The sequence below is a fragment of the Dermacentor variabilis genome, chromosome 5 (genome assembly GCF_050947875.1).
Source record: "Dermacentor variabilis isolate Ectoservices chromosome 5, ASM5094787v1, whole genome shotgun sequence".
NCBI lineage: Eukaryota > Metazoa > Arthropoda > Arachnida > Ixodida > Ixodidae > Dermacentor > Dermacentor variabilis.
Genome location: NC_134572.1, coordinates 47,990,786 through 48,012,438, shown reverse-complemented (window position 1 = coordinate 48,012,438; position 21,653 = coordinate 47,990,786). Strand labels below are relative to the sequence as shown.

Here is a 21,653-nt window from a genome sequence, read left to right as displayed (position 1 = left end):
CCAGGACAGTTCGTTAACGTTTGGAACAAGAGTGAAAACTTGGCTCTCAGCATGCACTAAGACTATGCTTTGTCGTATACATCTATTGAACTTATGCGAATCCAGGAAGAACTTGGATGATGAGGGCATTTACGGATTTGACTTGCCATTTTATTTAGATATGGGGTAATTCTGTGACAGGGAGACATTCTTCCACACGTGCGAGCCCCATGAGGGGAATATCCCAAACTAAATCACAACATTTGTAATCCGGTTACGTTAACAACCCTCTGGTTGCACCAGTCGCTAGAAACGCTGTGTTAGCTGAAAAATGTAAACCAATAAGTTTTGCCATAGTTGTGACGAAGTATGGTTTAGAATACGCACCTGGATCCACTACCTCTGTTGCTGGTGTATTTGACGCTTCTTTACAGACAGCCTTTTGGTTTTCCATGACACAACGCTGCCCACTGCTTCTGCATTTATTAGTTTCTTCCTCATTGCACGATTCTGGAACTACAGCAGCTGGGAGAAAATGAACGGCACTACATCAAGCATTCAGACTATTAACCGTTACTTGTGAACAACATGACTCAAAATCCGCCTTACTCAAAGCTATAGTAACTGACTAGGTGTGTAAAGTCAAATGCACTGAAAAAAGATTCGAAATATATTTAGAGACTTAAAGGTAAGCTTGGACTCACGTACCCTTGAACCGCATTATTTCTAACTAGTAGCTTAGAAGTAGGATGCCACAACGTCTGCTTTATGTTGCAGATCTTTGAGGTATGATTAACATTATTGTGTACTTAGAACTACAGAATCGCGCCATTTCCGTTCTGCCACCACCCTATAATATCATGAGCACTGAACTACCGTCTCAGTGGGAACAGCAGCAACGTCCTTTTATGAGAAACACAGTGTGATAACGGTTATTTGAGGCTTCTTTAGTTGTAACTCACCAGAACATCCGTGACCGTCGTCAACCGTGCCTTGAGGGCACTTGCACTCTGCTTTTTGGTCTTTGTAGACGCATTCCCGCTGCTTGTCCTCGCATTCTCGCCTCTCTTTGGAGTTGCATGTTGTACGGGCTGAAGAAAGACATTGATTCTTAACCAAAGAACCAGACTTTCAAAAAACCAGAACCACAACAAGAACCAGACTTTCAAAAATTAATTCGCTAATCATGGACACAAGACAAAACTCCCTCACAGTTAGGCAGTTTTTCGTACAGATATTCTTTTTTTTTTCATTTGAATTGTTCAACCTGATCAAGCCGCTTGTCACGTTTACACGATATACCGCATGTAAGCTGTTTAGCTATGCCGAGACGCGTAAGCAACAGTAAGCCGCATAGGCACGCCATGTGCATCCTTACTGTGATAATTAGATCCCAGCCCTGTTAGTGAACTCGTTTGTATGTGCATGGTAATAGGAAACAAATAACAAATAACAAATTTACCAACTCTTTTTGGTCCCTGCAAGCTCCATCTCTGCTTCGGTATAAGCGTGATAGGGGGAATGCTCAAGAGGAAGCTTTAGCTCGGGCCCAACTCCAACGAGGCCTATTCAAATACATGTAAAACGCAAAAACCATTTTCTGAGATAACCCCTGGACCGATTTTATTGAAATTTGTTGCATTTGAGAGACAAAGCTAAATTCTAGTGACTGCTGGATGCGGAATTTTTATTCGGTGCTTGAATTTTGTTAAAAAGATTTTCAAAAATTCGAAAGTATGAAAAAAATAGATATACGAAGTTTACGAATTCATAGCTCTGCATCAAAAATAGATATTGCGGTGCGGTTCTGTGAACGGCATCCATTAGATTATTGAAAGTGGACAAATTGGATGTGTAATTTGGTATATTACGTGAATTTTTTACGTTGTTTACAAGGGTTCTGCAAAAGCTGTATTTCCATATTAATAAATTTTTTGAGATTCATGTGTAACTTATCAATTTTGTCCGCTTTAGATGTACTATTATATGGCTTTCACAGAATTGTATGATCATTTTTCCTTGATGAGTTACAGAGTTGTAAACTTCATAGTTTCGTTCATAAAAATTTTAGGTTTTTGCCAATTTTTAATAAAAATTGATGGCCTAAATCAAAAATTCGAAACAAGCAGTCACTAGACTTTAAGATTTTCTTTTATATGCAACAAACCTCGTCAAATTTCGTGCAGTGGTTGCCGAGAAAGACGAATTCTCCTTTTACATGTATTTAGATAGGAGCACCCGAGCTAAAGCTTCCTCTTAAGCACTTGTTTTTAAAAACCAATTCTTTCTTAGTGAGTTACCACAACTTTTTTGTATCGGGTATGTTTCTAGCCTCTTATCCCGAACCCGATGATCATGCAGCTTAAAAATGTGGGCCGATATGTGCTACCGGGACCACTGGTCACCGTGTTGCTTCGAATATATAAACATATGTTATATTCAATCAATAAACATAAAGTTATCCGACGGCAGAATTGGAGCAGAGGACCCCTAGCATAGCAGCTCAATGCTCAAACCATTACACCACGGGCACACGCCCAACCGGGTGGTATAGAATATTCCAAAGCATTTTCCCCGAGCAAGCCAGTGCGTTGAGGCGCCTGGCGCGTTTTCTTGCGAAATCAATTATATGAACGCCATGCGTTCTTACGCCTACGTCGATAATTAAGGAAAGAATATTGATTTATTTAGTTTTAATACGTTTTCTGAAGAACGTTACTCGCATTGCCTGTGCGCTTTTCCCTTTGCATTAGAATTAAAACACCGAGTGGCGAAATATGTCTAGGCGTGTTCGTGTTCCTATCTCACCGAATGGTGCACAGAAGCGACTGTATTCTACGAACTCCGGTTATACAACTCTGCTTGCCGGAACTAACCGTAACACAGCTGTGCTGACCTTGCCGGCTTGTACCATCGTTCTCCCCGCACGTAATAGCCACGGATGCTGGGGTTTCTGCAGCTCAACTCCGGGGGCACCCAGACGCGGCGCGACGGAGACCGAGGCTAAGCGACAGCGCCGACAAGACCCTCTATAGGCCTAGCCCGTGCTGCTCGCGGTCATCGAGTTGTTTCTGTCCCTCTGTGTACGCGCACGTCACGGCAGGCTTGTTTACTTAGCCAGTTTATCTTTACTGAAATTCACACGGCCCCAAACGCTACGAGCCTTACTTCGTGTAACACTCAAAGATCTTGCATTCATTGTTTCGCCCTTATGGGGAAATCATGAATTTTGAAATACTAAATCAACGAAATAGTCCAACGGTCAGATTCAAACCAATGAAATAGAGTACAGAAGCCCGATACTATAACCGTTACGCCACGGACGCTTTTCCCCCATAACGGCGTGCCTCACAAGTGGGTCCGTAGTCTTGACAGGTTAAGCTCCGGAAATTACTTAAACCTATTTAACACGTCACCATGCGTCAAAGTAATGGCCGATCCGAAAGATGGTGCAGTAGAACAATTTGAATACGACGCTCCTCTTATACTCCCCTCACGCGAGGAGTGAAAGTGTGGTGCGTCCGCCCATATCTCACACCCAACTCGCTGAGGAAGACTGACTTTTTCTTTTGTGATTGCAAGGCTTTTTTCACATTTACCCGCCGTGGTTGCTCAGTGGCTATGGTGTTGGGCTGCTGAGCACGAGGTCGCGGGATCAAATCCCGGCCACGGCGGCCGCATTTCGATGGGGGCGAAATGCGAAAACACCCGTGTGCTTAGATTTAGGTGCACGTTAAAGAACCCCAGGTGGTCGAAATTTCCGGAGTCCTCCACTACGGCGTGCCTCATAATCAGAAAGTGGTTTTGGCACGTAAAACCCCAAATATTATTATTATTATTTTTTTTCACATTTCACAATCTTGTTACTTCTTATATTCCGTTCCTATGATCTTGTACATGAACGTGTTCACTGACCGGATCAAACAGTTCGTAATTAACCTAGAAAGTTGGGCTTGTTGGCGTTGTCACATTTGCTGTGACGTAGTTACCAGCGCGAACAAGGCTACGAAAAAATTAAGTGAGACAGGATAGAGCGCTAGGCTTCAACAACGTACTACGTACCTTGGTAGTTTCAATGCGCCTAGACAGGTTCATCACGTTCTACAACATGGTCCAAAATTTTGTAATGAACCTATTGAAACGCCCGTCTCTATTTTAGGTCTTGTTCGAAAAATATCCAGTCGTTCTGATCCTGAGGAGTAAAGCAGATGTGTTACGGAAGGTGTTGACTGCCTTCCCTCCGTGGGCCGCTCTCACAATACTAGTAAGGCAATTAAGCAGTCCGTAAAATATGGAGTCTGATAAAGAGGAGGGTCTTGTAGTCTTGTCGCAGACTTGTTTTCATGAGAAGGCATGTGCTGCTATCAGCAAGAGCTTTGTTCATTCGGATAATGTCACGACGAGGGTTAAGAAGAGGGCCTTGATATTATGCCAGGATATGCATCTTGACGGCCTCAGGAAGCCTATGCTAGTCTTGAAGAGCGACACTCTGACAATGCTGTTTTCCGCCAAGACGCATAAAACAGACGTCCCTCTTAGAGAAACCGTAACTGAAAGAGAGTCTTGCAAGGAGAAATGTCAAAATTGCTTCAAAAAAACCTTTAAGGGTTGCACGTCAATGACCCGTTCGTGTTGCGCAACTCTAATGACCCACTTAGCTACCTTCCGGCACATGAAAACACCGCGGAACCGTTGTTTGTCTTCTCACTTCCCGTTTAAGAACTTTTTAACTCCCTCCCCCAGGCTGAGCGTTTAATTTCTGTCACGGAGCATATCGAAGAGTCCGGCCTCGTTGACTTGCAAAATGCCGCTGGCCTTTCTGTTGACAATTTTGTGGAGATACTAAGGTTTTTTCTTTCTTGTACCCTTGTTGTTTTTGATCAAGACACATTTGTCCAAAAAAGATAGCGTGTGCGAGAAAACCCCCACATAGCGTCTCTTTTCAGTAATTTGTTTTTAACTGTTGTTGACAGTCGTACTTTCTCGTTATTTGACAATACTTTTGTAGCTAAGGTGTTTAAGTACATTGATTGTAGGAGCCCATTAATCGCCAGTAGATGGTTGCCTACAAGTCTTAGATATTAGTGTCCTTCTAAATGACAGCTCCCGTTGTTGGATGTACTCTCCTCCGGCAGCCAAGAAAGGGCAAGAAGCCCTTTCTTGACTGCCATTCGGTGAACACCAAGTTAGTTAAAAGAGGCATAGCTACTGACTGCCTGAGATACCACTGTTAAACCTTGCGTGCACCAGGTTTCCTGCAGCGTTCAGCAACAAGAGAACAGCTTATGTAGGGCTGGGTATTCCGATAACACCGTGGTGTCGGTCACTGAGAGCCTCATTAAAGAGGTAAAAGCTGACCCGACAGCCGTTCGGTGCAATAACGCACGTCCTACTGGGCACCCTGTGACTGTGCCATACGTACACGGGGTGTCCCAGCGCCTAAAAAAAGGTGGCAAACAAGCGCGGCGTAGCTGTTATGTTTTCAGCGCCACTAAAGCTCGCAAGAATGTGCAGGTCGGTAAACAACGCCGGGAGTCAAGGTACATGCACATAGAGCATGTCACCCACTTTGTTAACTGCAATGTGGGGATGGTATGCAAGATTCCACTTCCCTGTGGAAATTGCTATATGGTACAAACAGGAAGGTGCCGGAATGACCGACTTAGGGAGCACCGGAATGCTGTAAACACTTTAGCAGGCGCTGGCCACTTGACTCACCACTGCCGAAGATGTGCTCATAAATGCTCCCCATGGTTCGCCAGGCAATCAGATAGGGAAATATTCGAGGCGTTTTGCATTTCAAAAGCTGCTGATGAATGCGCAAGCGCTCCATCACTGGCACACACTGGTAAAGAAGTGTTGTACCTTGAGAAGAATCTGGTGTATGATTTGTAATGCCTTGTCCTGGGCGCTTATCGGCTTTGTGGCGCATTTGGTTGTCTCCCGCGCGGCCCATTTCCTTATGCGTCTTTCTGAGCATTTATTTGAGCATACAGGGGCCTCTTTGCGTGTTTTTCTGAATTAAGCTTGTCAGTTGAAGTCTAGCGCTCTGTCTTGTCCGCGATTTGATCCCGCGCTTTTGGCGCAATGCCAAAGCTTACACCACCACGGCGGACTAAAACATCGCAATAGGAGAAAGGCTCTAAAGTTCGTCCCACCCGGAATTTCTTCTATATAGAGAACCTTTGAATTTTGATCAGTTGACCTCCCTGCCTTTCCTGTCCTTGCTTTTTCTCTCTCTCTCTCTCTCTTGATCAGTAATGTGTACTTTTCTTTAATTATATGTTAGCTACACAAACGTTGTCGGCACAAGTCGTTTATGCGCGTCGGCCTGCATAAATTTTTGAATGCAAGAAGAGCAGTAAGCGTATACTTATCATGGATTTGTTGGTTAATATGTTAACTTAGTTATAATGTTATACAGTTTTAGTGCATATGTACTTGAAGTGAGTCCTATTCAACGACAACTTCGTTCTCTTTGGTATTTCTAGACTTCGCGCGATCCAGATACTCATCATCAAATGTGGCGCCCCACGCGCTAACTTCGCCTCAGAGGTTGGGAGTGTCGACATCAAGACGAACACCCCACGTGACGCAGCTGATCGCACAGAAAAGGGAGAAGTGGGTCATGTTGTTGGAAGCTGAGAGCTCCATCCGTCTTCTGGACAGGCGCGCTATACGGAATCAGGTACAACACATGGGGGTTAAGCTTTTTGTCGAGGTCCCCCGCCTGTGAATGTGCAATTATTGTGATGAATGCCAAATTCAATTATGAATCTTTGACAACATAAGCTCTGTGGTAGTGTACACGAAAATGAAGTTGTTTTCGGAGAGTTGCATTTTTTTTTCTCACTTTTTTACACTTTGACTTTGCACTTTAAAGCTCACGCATTAAAACCCTCTACTCACGCTCGCAGACGGAGCGGCGCAAGCGACCTCGTGTGACCCGGTCCACTTCTCGGAATCCAGCCGCGCACTTGAACCAGAAAAAGTCCTCGAACTTAACGCACTCGTTCTGTCCGTTGTAGGCCTCCTTCTGACCCTTGAGAAGACTCTCACACAGGTTTTCTTCTTCGATTTCTGCAAAGATTTAGGTTTGCCCGGAAGCATGGGATTGCTTGAATGAAGGGCTTTGTGCGGTAACTAATACATATTTAAACACAAAGATTGAAAAGGTCACTGTGACCGAAAAAAAAGCCTACCTGTTGCAGTGTGCTTCTTGATTGGTAACTTCGGATACAGCATGCACAAGTCGCCATCGGGATGCTCGCATGTTTGAAGCTTTTTCAGCAGGTACTTTGAAAGTGGCTTTGCTGCTATAAGTCTCGCCTTGATTTTCTGCCTGTGAATCACGGAAGATGCCCAGTGATAGCTTGATTGTTTAACTCACAAATAATTTCAGTTCGTTCATATATGCCACTCGTCAGCTACAAAAAAAATATCAGTGGGGATTTACTGACCAATGCTAGGTAAAATCGTTAGCATTAGGTCGCACCTTTTTGAAATCCCGGGTCTAGGTTGAAAGACTTGTTCGCTACATTGTAAACTGCTGTCCAGGAACGCACTGGACAAACGTCCTGCCTCTTCGGGGAGAGAAGTGCAAGTCACGGTGGTCCGAAGCAGAATACAGTCAGCTGAACAGCTTTACATATATATATATATATATATATATATATATATATACACTGTTTTTATACCTCTTCCAGGTGACCGGCTTCCCCTACTTCACACACGTACACTTTTTTCCGCTTTGGCGCTCCGAATGCTAATGCACATGCAATATCTGAAAGGTGACTTTGTGCTTTGTATGCTTCCCACATTTCGGGTGTAAATTCCATGATGCGTGCAATGGAATAAGTATAGTTGAAGCAGGAAAGAAACTTTCGCACGACAAAGGCAGACACAAACAAGCGTCTGTCCTGGTTATTCCCGTCTTTCTTCTGCAATCATTGTGGAATAAAAACTAGCCCGCTCCCAAGCATTTGTTATGCAATTTAAATTTCCACTGCCCAACGTCTATTTATTTTTCTTTCGCTATTAAAAAGTTTGCCCGAAAGAAAAGATGTTTCACTCACGTGCAGTTCAGTATCTCAACCTTAAAAACTTCTGTTCCTATACTCGTTTTCATCTGCAAAAGGACGATGGCAGCAGAAGGAACACTCACACACTGTTCGATGCACACACGCCCTAAAAGGTTTACCGGCATTCTCAGATAAACAAAGCGGCTGGCACAAGTGATTTCGTGTTTTGTAAACACAACTAATTGTGACACGCACTTCATTCGGAATTACGTTAACTGACGAATGGCAAGTGCAAACTGCTACCTTGGTTACAGGGTTTTTGTTGTGCGTGCGGTTCGTTTCCAGAAGTGATTACGATGATTTCAGTGGATAACCAAACGTTACCAGGATATATAAGCAAGCCTCATGCATAGTAATATAGCCAGTATTTCCTGTTAACAAATCCGTAATTCTACGTTTGCACTGGATAATCGCAGTAACAATAAGTACAAAGCCGATAAGTGCTCCTATAGAAGCATAGCCTATCCGCTACACTTTAAGGACTGCTGCCGGTCTGGGGGGGGGGGGGGGGGGGGTTAGGGGGAGGGGGTCGAACATTGAGACTATTGGAATATGAATCAAAAACTTCTGTTTCTGGTCATAGTATTCGATTTAAATATGTGGTACGACTTTTATTTTTAATATGCGCTGTGATTTACGGGTCTACGTACATGGAAATTTCAACTGCCGTGTGTAAGTCACCCAGAAAACGTTGTGACCTGTCACTATTTGCTCACACACAAGCTCAACAGCTAAAAAGCATCGCGTGCATTAAAATAAACATATAAATGCTGTTATTATTATTATTATTATTATTGACACATTTCCTCTTTCAGTTTTTGCTAACTTTAGAAGGAGGTGAATGTTCGATATCCCGTTTAATATTTGAAGCGCGTTTATTAAGATATTCTCATTTGGTTCCGCTATGGAAATTTTGCTCTTCGGACATCCTTGTGCATTTAATGAAATTGTGCATACATATTGTACAGCATTTCAGCTGGACCCAAAATGAGGTCATTTTTTTAGCCGCAGAGACATCTTTTAGCTTGGCATATCGTCTTGAAGCTAACGTAAGCACACCTGTAAAACGTATTCACTTAGAACGGTGCGAGCTTTAACAAGATTTCCATGCGTGCAAAGTCTAAAATTTGGAGAAATGCAAACAACGTCAGATATTCCGCATTTAAGGATCATTCACGGAATTTTATCTCAGAGATGCAAAGCATTACCTATAATCAGTCTCTAACCGCAATAATTTTCTTAAATAAAAAGACCGATTTGCATTGTCACTGTGCCAAAGATAGCATACTTTAAAAATGGGAGGAAGCAAGATTACGAGAGATCGTTGCTTACCGCTTCCAGGACACGGCGCTCGTACAAGTTGCAGTTGTTAGCGTCGAGTGAGATGTTAGGCGTGAAGGAAACAGTGTAGTAATACTCGTCTGAAAAAGAAAAAAAGAAAGATTACCTGTTGAAAACAATACAGCCAGCCTCAATCTTCACATATTCCAAGCCACAGCAAAGAATATTCTACAGCATGTGGAGGCGACAGACCTTGAGTGCTCCGCTGTACGCATGCTGCTCCTGGAGTGTGATTGATCTCAGCGTCGGTCTTCATTCGGTTTCACTCTCTCTCTCTCTCTCTCCCATGTCCGCCATTTCACACTTGTAGAGTAACAAACCTGATAACGTCTAGTTATCCTCCTTGCCTTTCATCCCACGCTTCCACCCCCTCTTTCTCTCTCCTTATGGTTTCTCCCTACCTCGCCACGCTCTCTGACATGCTAATCAACGGGGAAAAGACCTGGGTACCTGAACGCCCCTTCAAAGCCGATTCCTATCAATAGCTCTCAAAGGTTGATAAGATCAGAGGTATAATCACTGTTCAACATTTGTATACAAAGGGAGAGATGGTTAGCAGACTCTCCGGTATTTGATCGGGATCACACTGTCACTTATTGTAATATTTCAGTAAGCGTGTATAATGTCAGCGCATTCAGATAGAGGTCAAAGCGGAAGAACTTGACAGAATACGATGAATGTCTGCTCCCGTCAGGTATAGCTGAAAAAAGTGGAGCTCGACGTGGAGTGATTACAGCCCGTTGCGTTGGCTCAGGCCTGTTCAAGAGGCCGCGTGCGAGCTCCCAGGAAGCAACTGTCAGCTATAATCACTCGTCTCATAAGAATAAACATTCCAGAAAGAAACTTTCCAGATCTCAGTTGCTGCTCATTTAAACGGAGTGGTTTGATAACGATGCGCCGCATTCTTAAATTGTTCAAATCTCATGGTTACCCAAAGTAAACCATAAAGATTTTGATGCGCTCCTTACCACTGAAAAAGGTGTGCAAATATTCACAACTTCCGAACCCCGAATCGAATAGTCATTATTCATCAATGCATATAATTTACGGATACCTTTCGAATATTTAAAATTGTCGACCGCGCGTTATCAAACGTAAAATTGGTGAAGGAAAAGATACATTTAAACTCTGCAGGTATAGTGTATAGCATAAAACGTCAGAACTCACGTTATTTTTATTCTCCGAAGATTCCTATGCACGCGAACAAACTGTTCATTGTTTTTAATTGATCCACTTGTGCTTTTTATAATGCTTGTGCTTGTGAAAGTTGTGGTAATGAGGAAACCTTTGAACATGCCCTATGTTATTGTCCTAGCTACAAGTCCCAGAGATGCCGGTGTTGGCACGCCTCAACGGCCCGTCGTTTTCTGAGCTGATAATCTTGGAGTGCCGGTTGATAGTCTTCACGCCAGAAGGCAGCAGAGGCGCTAGTGTAGTTCTTCCGGTCAAGTGACCTAGTGGAACGACTGTGACACTACCGCGTTCCTTCGTCGGTATTAGTGTTTTTTTTTTCGTTTTTTTACGTTGCTCTCTTTCCCTCTCTTTCTTTCTCGGTGTGCACCTTTCTTCTTTGCCTTTCTGTCTCTCCTTACTCCCTCTCCAGTGCAGTTTAGCAAGCTAGACCTCTACCTTTCACATCTCATCTTTCTATCTCTCTAATAATGCTTCATAACAGAACCTTACTAACTTAATGAATACTAGGATGTAAACATAACATTATTTTAATTCTAAAGAGCGCGGTTTCTTATTAGAAAACTATTTCAAATGTATTTGACATTCCTTTCGATACCATGTTGGCACTATTCGCTTCGTATTCGGTTCTGTCTCAAAAATTGCGATTCGTACACCCCTAGAGCTTACCTGCAAGTATTGGCTTGAACGAAATTGTACTGTATTTCTAGCCAAATACTGTACAATATGACCATCTAGTTCGGGAAAAATGGCGTAGGATATTCAGCGAGCGCTCTGCTTCAAATATCAAGGCCGCATTCACTGCAGCCTCAGCCATCCATTAGAGTAATTTAGCCAGGATGCACTTTCAGTGTCTTAAATTGCACCTCCTTATCTGAAAAATAACATGCGAACTGTTCGCTTCTGTGCATGTTGCCTCCCTACCCTTAGCCGCATGTACCTGGTGTTATCTTTAGCAAGCGTGCATCATTGAGTGTTATGACAGTCTGAGGCTTTTCACTCATGACTGCATTACCTCATAACATGAAACAATAATGATCATATATATTTTGTATGGTTATAACTTGTATCTACATCTAGTTATTACGCAGCTAACCAGTTATGTGACTGATATGCGTTATCTATATTACCAGTATGAGCACTGCATTAATTCATCTCAGCTCACCAAGCCGCACAAGCGCACATAGAGTACCTGAATGTAACGGACTTCACTGCCAGTCTGCAGATACGAAAGATTAGAACGTCTTTCTGTGTGCTGTTTCCTTTCACTCTTTTTCCTTGTTCTGAATTTTCGCGCTACAAAAATAAAATCTTACGAGCTACACGTACGATGTGGCTTGTCTAGAGCACGTGATATTTCTAGAAACTTTGCTTCTTCTCTCGCGGTTTCTCCAGGTGTGCTTGCTCCAGGGACGATCAGTTCGAGAAATCTTAGTTTCGCGCATGTATACTCACTCAGAGTGCAGTCCCTGATGAAAATTTGGCCCGTCTTCCTAGTAGTCCATGGACAGGAGCAGCCTTGCTTTTCCATGTACACGTCACAGTCCATAAAATCCTCGTGACACTTATTTTCGGTACATCGACCTAAATAAACAGCACATTAGAGCAATGGTTAATTCTGGATAAGAAGAAACAGCGGCTTCACTTTGCGTCAGATCGAACAGGAACAATTAGATTGGAACGTCTAGTCCCGCCCAGCAATATCTATAAAGCTGACTCCTGTTAACCGGAGGCTTTAGCTTCCCTGTCCAGATTCTCTTGTTGGATTTTGGATTTTGGACCTTCTTGCCCAAGTGCACGTGAAACGCAGAAACACTCTCATTCGAAAACTTTAGAGGAGATGTGTATGAAAGATGGTCCACTTAAAAAAAAAAGAAGCTGAAATATACTGGCTATTACAAGTAGATGTTCTCTTTGGGGCTTTATGGTGCGAGCGTGAAATAGACGGATGCGGGTGAGTGCCATTGCGAAACAAATAAAGAGTCGGTTTGAAGATTTCCACTGGTATCTGGAGCTTCCGACTCATGCACCGCTTGAACGCAACTAGTCCTGTTGGACGCACGTCGCGGTTCGACGCAAAAATTTTCGGCCCGAGCTAACGCATGGCCACAAATGCAGCACATAAGGAGCGCGAGACACCTGGCACCCTTTCTCAATCATTCCCTGCTCGGCGCTGGTTAAGTGCATGGGGCTCGAAGTTCAAGAAACTAAATGTCTCTCAAAGAAGCGTAGGTATCATTTAGAATTTGTAGATATATGAAAACGACCTATTTGGAAACATATCGGGCAAATTCCAGCCACGCTATAATAATGCTATACGTTCCTAGGCAGCTTGTTCTTTTGAATAGGTAAACCGTTGATGTAATGAAACCGCACATGAACCTGAACATTTATTACGACGTCGCTGAAATTTGCTGAAAATTACCCGCAATGCGGGATTTCCATATATTGATCAAACACAAACTGATGCCATACTTCTTGGATAGAATTGACGTTTCTATCTCTCATGCCCATCCAATTACGCTGTGCCGAGCGAATGCCGACGCCGAGAGAGATAGCGCCAAAGGTGTCGACTATCTCGATCACCGCACGTTCAATAATAATAACAACATTTGGGGTTTTACGTGCCAAAACTACTTTCTGATTATGAGGCACGCCGTACTGGAGGACTCCGGAAATTTTGACCACCTGGGGTTCTTTAACGTGCACCTAAATCTAAGCACACGGGTGTTTTCGCATTTCGCCCCCATCGAAATGCGGCCGCCGTGGCCGGGATTCGATCCCGCGACCTCGTGCTCAGCCGTCCAACACCATAGCCACTGAGCAACCACGGCGGGTCCCCGCACGTTCAACACGCGGCTATCTAGAAGTGACTATACCGCCTCTGTCATGACGATCAGCTCAGCGCAACATTACGCGAGGCTGCGTTCATCGCAACAACCATGCGTTCGATTTATGCAGCATTCCATAATCACACTGCTGACGCAGCGTAACGTCCTGCATTTTAATGTTTTCCGCTGTGACTTGAAGCAAACATACACTAAGGTCGAAATTTACTTCTATGCGTTCAGAATTACCAATCATCTTTTATCACTACCATACTCCTCTATATGTATCCCGTTGTACGTGTATTGATGAAAGAAGTACCTAAAACGTCGTTACAATAAAAATTCAACTAATATCTTGCACCACATGTCGAGGTCGCTTATCATTCTGAAGCTCTGCAGTATTTAGCCATTTCCTTAGAGCGTTCTACACATCTAAAACCATATGATGACTGCGAAGTATTCATCATGCTTACAGCGCTTAAACTGAGCAGATGTGAAAACACTGATCAAGTGAAGATAAAGCCAGTCGGCTTTGTTCTTGAGGGTATTCTTCTTTACGAAACATAATGAAGTGGAAGCTTGGGCGAGTTCGCGATTCAATATCGACATGACTGCACAGCGCAAAAGACGAGGACAGAAGAAAGGACACGACACAGCGCCTGATGTGTCATGTCCTTGCTTCTGTCCTCATCTTTTTGCGCTGTACAGTCATGTCATTAAGGAAACTACAGCCAGCAGCGGCTCTGGCCGTGCGGGGGAAAGAAAAAACAACCACAAAGCCCACCTTCGCGCATAGCGTTCGCCGCAAGCTTTTCCCGGTAAAGATTACGGTTGCTTAAGATGCAGTTGCCGGGAAGCGGCAACTGGATGGCCGGTCTATATATAACGCCGCGCGTCGCGGCGCTGCCAGTCGGTTCGGTGATCGGTGCGATGCCTCAATATATTGCGAAATGAAAACACGTATAGAGCTGCGCTCAAGTTTCTCATAAGGGAGAATCGTAATCATCGGCGGATTTTTGTCTCTCTCAAACAAATGTTTCCTTTCTTTTATTTCCTTTATTTTATTTAGGTTGCCGTTCGGTACAAATGGAGGATGCAGAGATAAAATATGCATAAAAGTAACTTGAGCTGTTCTCGACACCCTACCAAGTTCCATATAGAAACCACGAAATGATGCTTACTTGTGCACAAGCCGTTCACTAGCTGGTGATTACGCGGGCATGCGCAGATTATCTTATCTTTCTCCACGAGGCATGTCTGGCTGGGAAGGCAGGTCTTCTTTTGCTCTTCACTGCAGGCCTGTGCCGTCCACGCAGCTGAAATTATGGGAAAAAAAAGAATCCCCAGAAACAATTAGGACTGCTTACGCGTGGGGATGCAAAAGCAGTATAGCCCAATTGCTTTACCGTCTTGAATTCGGGGGGTTTACGCGGTAAAACCACAATTTCATTATGACGCACGCCGGTGGGGGACTGCGGATTAGTTTTCACCACCAGGCGATCTTTAACGTGCCGCCAATGCACGAGACACGACTGTTTTTTTGCATTTCGCTCCCATCGAAATACGGCTGCCGTGGTCGGGTTTTCATCCCACAACCTCGTGCTTAGCAGCGCAACACCATAGCCGCTAAGCCATCGCGGTGCGTTGAAATGTTTTTTTTTTTCACGAATTCATGCGCACGCAAGTGCTCACCTGCATTCTAACTGCGTCTCGGTGCGGCCAAATCAAAACGCACCGGGCGTCTCGACGCGATGTCACGTGGGCAATGACGCACGTACTAGGCACACCTTTGGTCAGCCAGAACCGTGGCGTTGCCATGGCGTTGTAGAAGCGTGATCGTTTCGCCCTCCGGAGGCCCAGGTTCGGTTCTCACCCAGACCGAAGTGTGCCAATCTTTCCTTTCAAAACCTTTAATTTACGTTGTTTACAGTAACTTCTCTGAGAAATTTCCCGACAGTGCGAGGATTTTTTGACGCTTCTTATCTTTGCGCCGTTGGAAATGTTTCGTACCATCATTGGTTCATTCCTCCGTCTACAACGTATTTTAGCGTAATGGGGCGTGTAATGCTTTCGCATTAAAAAAGAAGGAAAGTGAGCACTGTAATCAGAACAAATGTGCAAGATATTTACGTTTTACAGAGTACAATATCAAAACGAAGCAACACAATTAATGCATAAAGCAGTGGTTGTTTACAAGTACAAGCCGCCACATAGCCAAGATTTGGTGGCAATGTTCAAAGTTGCAGAAAAGAAAAAGTAAATATGACCCATTCCACTCAGTGAAGGTGGATCACCAGCGAAGGTGTTTAGCGCACGACACAGAGATGACCCAAAATTCAAAATTAAATTATGGGGTTTAACGTGCCAACACCACCTTCTGATAATGAGGCACGCCGTAGTGGAGGACTCCGGAAATTTCGACCACCTGGGGTTCCTTAACGTGCACCTAAATCTAAGTACACAGGTGTTTTCGCACCCATCGAAATGCGGCCGCCGCGGCCGGGATTCGATCCTGCGACCTCGTGATCAGCAGCCCAGCACCACAGCCACTGAGCAAGCACGGCGGGTAGAGATGACCCATAATAGTGAACAAAGGTATGAACATATTTACGAACAAAGTACGAACTCATCCGTGGTCATCGTGGTGATATAGATGCGCTCACACAATGACAACGAAGACAGCGCTGTGCCCATCTTTGTTGACTTAGTAATAAGTCTTTTTTTTTCTTTTGCACTACTCGCCTCAAGGATGAATTACACTGTGCCTGTGTTATTAATTTAATGATCGTAAAGCAGCTCAGAGGTTGCAGATCACCTGTGAGGCGGCTTGCTGAATTCAATGCAACATATAAAGAAGGACAACTTTTGTGCATGTCAGCGTTATTTCGTATCTTAAGTGCCAACTTTTGCCGAAAGTCTCAGCTGGGTATAGGAAACAGCAGCACATTGGGGGTTTTCATTCATAACTTATTATACTGAATATAGCCGAATATTGCAAAAGACAACAAAACGTTCGTTGTGCTTTCCTTTGCATCAAACAGAAAATACCTTTTCCTTTTAAAAGGGGTGCAATTTTTGTCAGTTCAGAATTTCTTAAAGAGTGATATGCATTCATCTGGCAGTCAGCGGCTTACTTTTTTCAGTAACTGTTCTGTGCTTATTTACCTCACACAAGAAGGCACTAGAATTTTGTGTTTCCGAGACTGCACTACCGTTTGGAAAACTCGCAGTTTGTACACTTTAAACTTTAAGGCACAGCAGAACTTTAAGGCACGGCACAATAGAGCTAAATAAGCATTCCTGTCCCCCTGCTAGCTCTTTGTGTTAACCTTTGAGATGGTTCCTTTTTTTTTTTTTTTGCAGCACTGAAGAGGAGCCTGGGGGGGGGGGACGCAGTGTTGACCAATACTTGCATGAAGCAACGGAAGAATGGCCCACTGCTGCTGACGATTGTGTCGAGATCAAGCTGATAGCATTGCTATGAGCCCGATAGCTGAAGCGAGTGGATTGTACACACAATATATTAGGTGATAACGAAGTGCAGCCGGGTTATGATTACCTTTGCAAGTAATGCCGTCTTCAGCGACCACCTCGTTGTATTTGCACCTGCATTCGTATGCTCTAGCCGAGCTCTCACTCTCCCTGCATCCATCGGGGCAGACAAGCTTAGCTTCTCTTGCACTGCAAGCATCTTGAGAGGAATGAAAGGAGAGCAGATTAATGCCAACTAAACAAAAAGCAATACGAACGTTCTTGTCGATAGAGAGCGACCCGCTTAATAATTCGTTGCTATTCTGTTTTCCTACGTGACCTCTGAGCTGGCAATGCTAAGCCAACAATCGCTGCCCGCCTGTTTCAGCAATGAGGCCAGCAATGAAGCAACGAGGTTCCATGTGCTTGTTTTTTCTGCTTATGGAATAATTAACACTGGCCGACAGAAAAAGAAAACGCCTTTTTCTCTCACGAAAATCAAAATTTCATTAACTGAGGAACACGGCCGAGATTAGCGGCAACCAACAGCATCACGGTGCGCAAGTGCGTGGTTACACACGCGCAATTTGTACGGTGTGTCCTTTTCGTCACTTTCCCATACCACTTGCTTGCTCTCCTCGCAAGGAGCTCAATTTTTTTTCAAATAAGTCTGCCCCTTTCTCTCTGCATCTCTTTTTTTATTCTCGAATTAAGTGGTTTAAAAAGAGGGAGTTGAAACCTAGAACTGCTTTAACGGTCATTCTGAACCTCAAATCTTTTGTCTTCAGCTCAAAATCTGTCATTCTCTTAGGGAATGCAAATCTGTTGCAATAAAAAACGAAGCTTGGAGACACCGAACATTGAAATTTTGAGTTGCAGGACGCTCATCGAGTAACGCAACAGATGTAGCGGTATACTGGTCATGGCAAATGTGGCCATGGACCCGTCATCACATTGCTAAAACTTGTCATGCCCTTCCCGCTAACCTAGCACATTTTTACTTGCTCAAACGAGCTGAATTCAGTTCGCAGCGCAACGTCAAATAATATTGAAAAATGCCTTGATTACTTGATTACGACTATTTCTCGCATATGGACACATAATTTTTTTTTTCCTGTGAACAACCAGTGAGTAGTCTTCGAGGAAGCTACTAGCAATAGTTGCTGCCCAAATCGACGTCCCCTCGACGTTTTCCTCTGTTTAACAGAAGCATATCTCGAATCCTAAGCCTATGCGAGCTGCTTGTTTTACCATGTTTCACGATGCTTTAGACGTCACTTATTATATCGCTCTTACCTTGGCATTTTCCGTCCGCTGCCATGATGCTACCAGGCGAGCAATAAGTGTTACTTGGAGGAGCCGCTGAAAGAGAAAAGGAGAGCTTGACACTTTCAATTTTTTTTACTTAAGAAAACACATTGCGGGGCCAGTTGGGGATGAACAATTTTTCTCTTTCTTAAGAAAGTTATCCAACGCTGATCTTTTTTTTTTTTTTTGACGAGAACACAGAAAGGCATCCCATGAAGGAAGCTGACTCCAACTATGTTTATTGAAACTGACACGCGTTACATTTATCAAGAATGAAGGCACTGAACGCACGCGCATTAATGACTGCAGGAAAAACCTATACACATAAAACACAGTGTATTAAAGTGAGCACACTGCGTATTATCGCCTTTTGTTCAATAATCTGAATGTGCTGGGACGCAGGGAGACTGATGTGGTGCTGACGCACGTGTCGCCTCTCCCCATGATGAAAAAGGTTTCTGATAGCTCACGACTTAGTCTGTCCTTACTTCTGGTTGGAATCATGATTCCCTCAAGTCGTGGCTCACAGTTTCGGTCGCTTATATCGTTGCAAGAGCCGCAACGGGTGACCAGATTCTGGAACTAGGCCGGAACGTCTCCTAACGATCTTACGCGTTTCCTGGCACGTCCGTTGGCACAGAGCCCAATTTGACAGACGTAAACTTTGCCACATGAAAGGAGGATCTCCTAGACAACAGCGGTACAACACCATACGTACAGCTTTGCGCATTTAATACCATGGCGTGTGTGTTTCCTACCAACAACAACAACAACAACAACACAACACGGAGACAAGAAGGTAGCAGCGCCATACCAGTGGTTATCCCATAAATCTATAGGGTGTCCCACAATCTGCAAACGGTTGGCAACAAGCACGCCACCCCGATGGTCTTCTCTGCACAAGGTAAATATATAGGCCAAGGTGTGCCCCAAGGTCCGCAGTGGCAGCCCTGCGACTTCCGGTTGAAGAATGAAATTCGCAAAGCCGTAAGTACTCTGTGCCACGGGTGTTGTCTATGAGATCCCCCTTCCATGTGGCAAAGTTTATGTCTGTTAACGTGGGCGCTGTGTGAACGAACGCGCCAGGGAACATGAAAGACCTTTAGAAGACGTTACGGCCTCGTTCCAGAATCTACCCGCCCATTGCCGCTCTCGCAAAGGTACAAGGGATCAAAACTGTGAGCCACGACCTGAGGGAATCAAAATTATGCCAATAAGTAAGGAAAGCTATCGCAATCCTTTTTTTAACATGCAGAGAGGCGATTTAGTATGATGTGGTGCTGCCGCACCACATCAGCCTCCCGGTGTGCCAGTGAATCAGATTATTAAACAAAAGGTGATAATCTGCAGTATGCTCACCCTAATGTGCTGTTATTTCTTTTGTGTGTGTGTACTTTTTCTGCAGCCATGAATGCGCATACGCTCAGCGCCTTCATCATTGTTAAATATAACGAGTGTTGATACCAATGAACATAGTTAGAGTCAGTGCCCGTCCTGTCACAACTTTGCGTCTTCGTCAAGAAAAGCAGCACTGGGATAATTTCTCAAGAAAAAACAATAATTTTAAGGGCACAATAATGACTTGTTTATAGAAACTATATTTTGTTTATAAATATTGCTCAATAATGACTTTCCAAAAACAATGTGAAGATAGCGTCGAACCAGCCCAGAGGCAGATCAGTGCAGTCACATTCTGAATACGAACGGTCTGCAGACTTTGAGTTTTGCGAGTGTACACAAGTCACCACTTTAAATAAGCGTGTCCTTAAGAAAGGAGGTACTCGTAAACGCGCCAGTACTAAGCATTTTGGCTTATTGACAATTCAAGCAAATCTGAGTAATCGAAGGCTCCCATAATCACTGATACAACCACAGACCCTCACGCACCGGTACAAATATAATTAATAATATTTGGTGTTTTACGTGCCAAAACCACTTTCTGATTATGAGGCACGCCGTAGTGGAGGACTCCGGAAATTTTGACCACCTGGGGTTCTTTAACGTGCACCTAAACCTAAGCACACGGGTGTTTTCGCATTTCGCCCCCATCGAAATGCGGCCGCCGTGGCCGGGATTCGATCCCGCGACCTCGTGCTCAGCAGCCCAACACCATAGCCACTGAGCAACCACGGCGGGTTGGTACAAATATAAGTTTCCGTTCAGTGTTAAGGTAGCTACAATATATTTTTTTCTTTTTACTTACCTGAGCGTGCAGCAGAAAACGAAGTTTACTTTATATCCCATCTTGTTTTACTTCATGTACTTTATTGGCCACAGGCTCTCAACATATTATATGGCTTAGCTATTTTGAGTGCTAGGATGATATTTGACTACATTGTTAAAATCTGTCACAAACACTCTATCCTGAAGACATGTGGCCAGTGTCCAAGCATGTTGTCTTCAAAACATTTAAAAATGTCCGTATACACTCCTTTATCAAAAATTCATAGCACCTTCCTCAAATATGCAGGTTAGGCCTCCAAAGGGATGAGGTCATAGTTATGTATATAAGAAGAGGTACCGGCCTTGTGATTAACTGCTGTCGCATTTACTGCGCTATAGGCTCCTTTTCATACATTACCCCTGTCAGGGAGAATTGACGCACTCTGCCTAATGACGAATAATGGAAAAAAAAACATTAAAACTATCCAATGAAAGGGTATTTGTAGATTGCGTCTATGAAGTAGGAAATGGCTCGGTCTAATCGAGAGTGGAGGCTTGGTAAACCAAAAAAGGAAGCAAATGCGAAATATGGATATTAACGCACAAGTTAAATTTCAGCGCAAGTTCATCTGAACCCCATGCGAATGGTCCTTTTGTGGACAAAAGTGGTGAATCACAGAAGTTCGTTTTCGGCTGCTTTTCGGTAGCCGGATTCAGCAGCAGCCACGGATCAAGAAGTCTCAACAAGAATTCTCAACAACAGGGCCGGTGAGGCCCTGTTGACTCATATATAGCTGGCTTCGGTATAACCACTTTCGACAAATGGACATACTACGCGCCGCTAACAGATATCGGTGCTGCCTTAGACTTGAGATTAAAAACAGCATTGCCTATACCTGAGCAGTTTGCAGAGCTCCATCCTTGACAGCAGCGATTATCCTTCTCAAGCCAATTTTTCTCGCAGAGGTCCTTGCAGGTCAAGTCAGGACGCAGGCATGTTGTAGCTGAAAATCAATGTAAAATGGTTTCACTAAGATTACTACAATGTTCTTATGCTATCTAGAATTGCCCTCACCCATGTTGGGAAGCAGAAATGACCAGTGCTGTAGAATCGCCGTAAATCTGCTTACAATCACAACATAATTGAAAGACGAAACGTTCTTTCCATTTCATATAGTCACTGCACCTTGTATGTCCACACGATAGCATGCTGTTGGGCCACACATAGATAACTACATTTGTCGCGCTAAGCAGAAGAGCACAAAAGGCCCACATAGCCTCGACGGGCACT

General features: G+C 44.0%; 1 protein-coding gene across 2 annotated transcripts in view; it reads right to left on the bottom strand.

Moving 5' to 3' along the window:
- Positions 1-21,653, bottom strand: part of LOC142582545 (uncharacterized) — a 386,945-nt gene that overhangs the window by 13,060 nt on the left and 352,232 nt on the right. For both annotated transcript variants that reach the window (XM_075692387.1, XM_075692389.1), the window contains 11 exons: positions 21,259-21,366; positions 18,188-18,253; positions 16,980-17,111; positions 14,602-14,736; positions 12,048-12,176; positions 9,393-9,481; positions 8,055-8,107; positions 7,182-7,321; positions 6,889-7,059; positions 942-1,070; positions 367-504 (listed from right to left, as the gene is read on the bottom strand). In XM_075692387.1, coding sequence (XP_075548502.1) covers positions 367-504; positions 942-1,070; positions 6,889-7,059; positions 7,182-7,321; positions 8,055-8,107; positions 9,393-9,481; positions 12,048-12,176; positions 14,602-14,736; positions 16,980-17,111; positions 18,188-18,253; positions 21,259-21,366 — 1,290 coding nt within the window. The remainder of the gene's footprint in view (positions 1-366; positions 505-941; positions 1,071-6,888; positions 7,060-7,181; positions 7,322-8,054; positions 8,108-9,392; positions 9,482-12,047; positions 12,177-14,601; positions 14,737-16,979; positions 17,112-18,187; positions 18,254-21,258; positions 21,367-21,653) is intronic.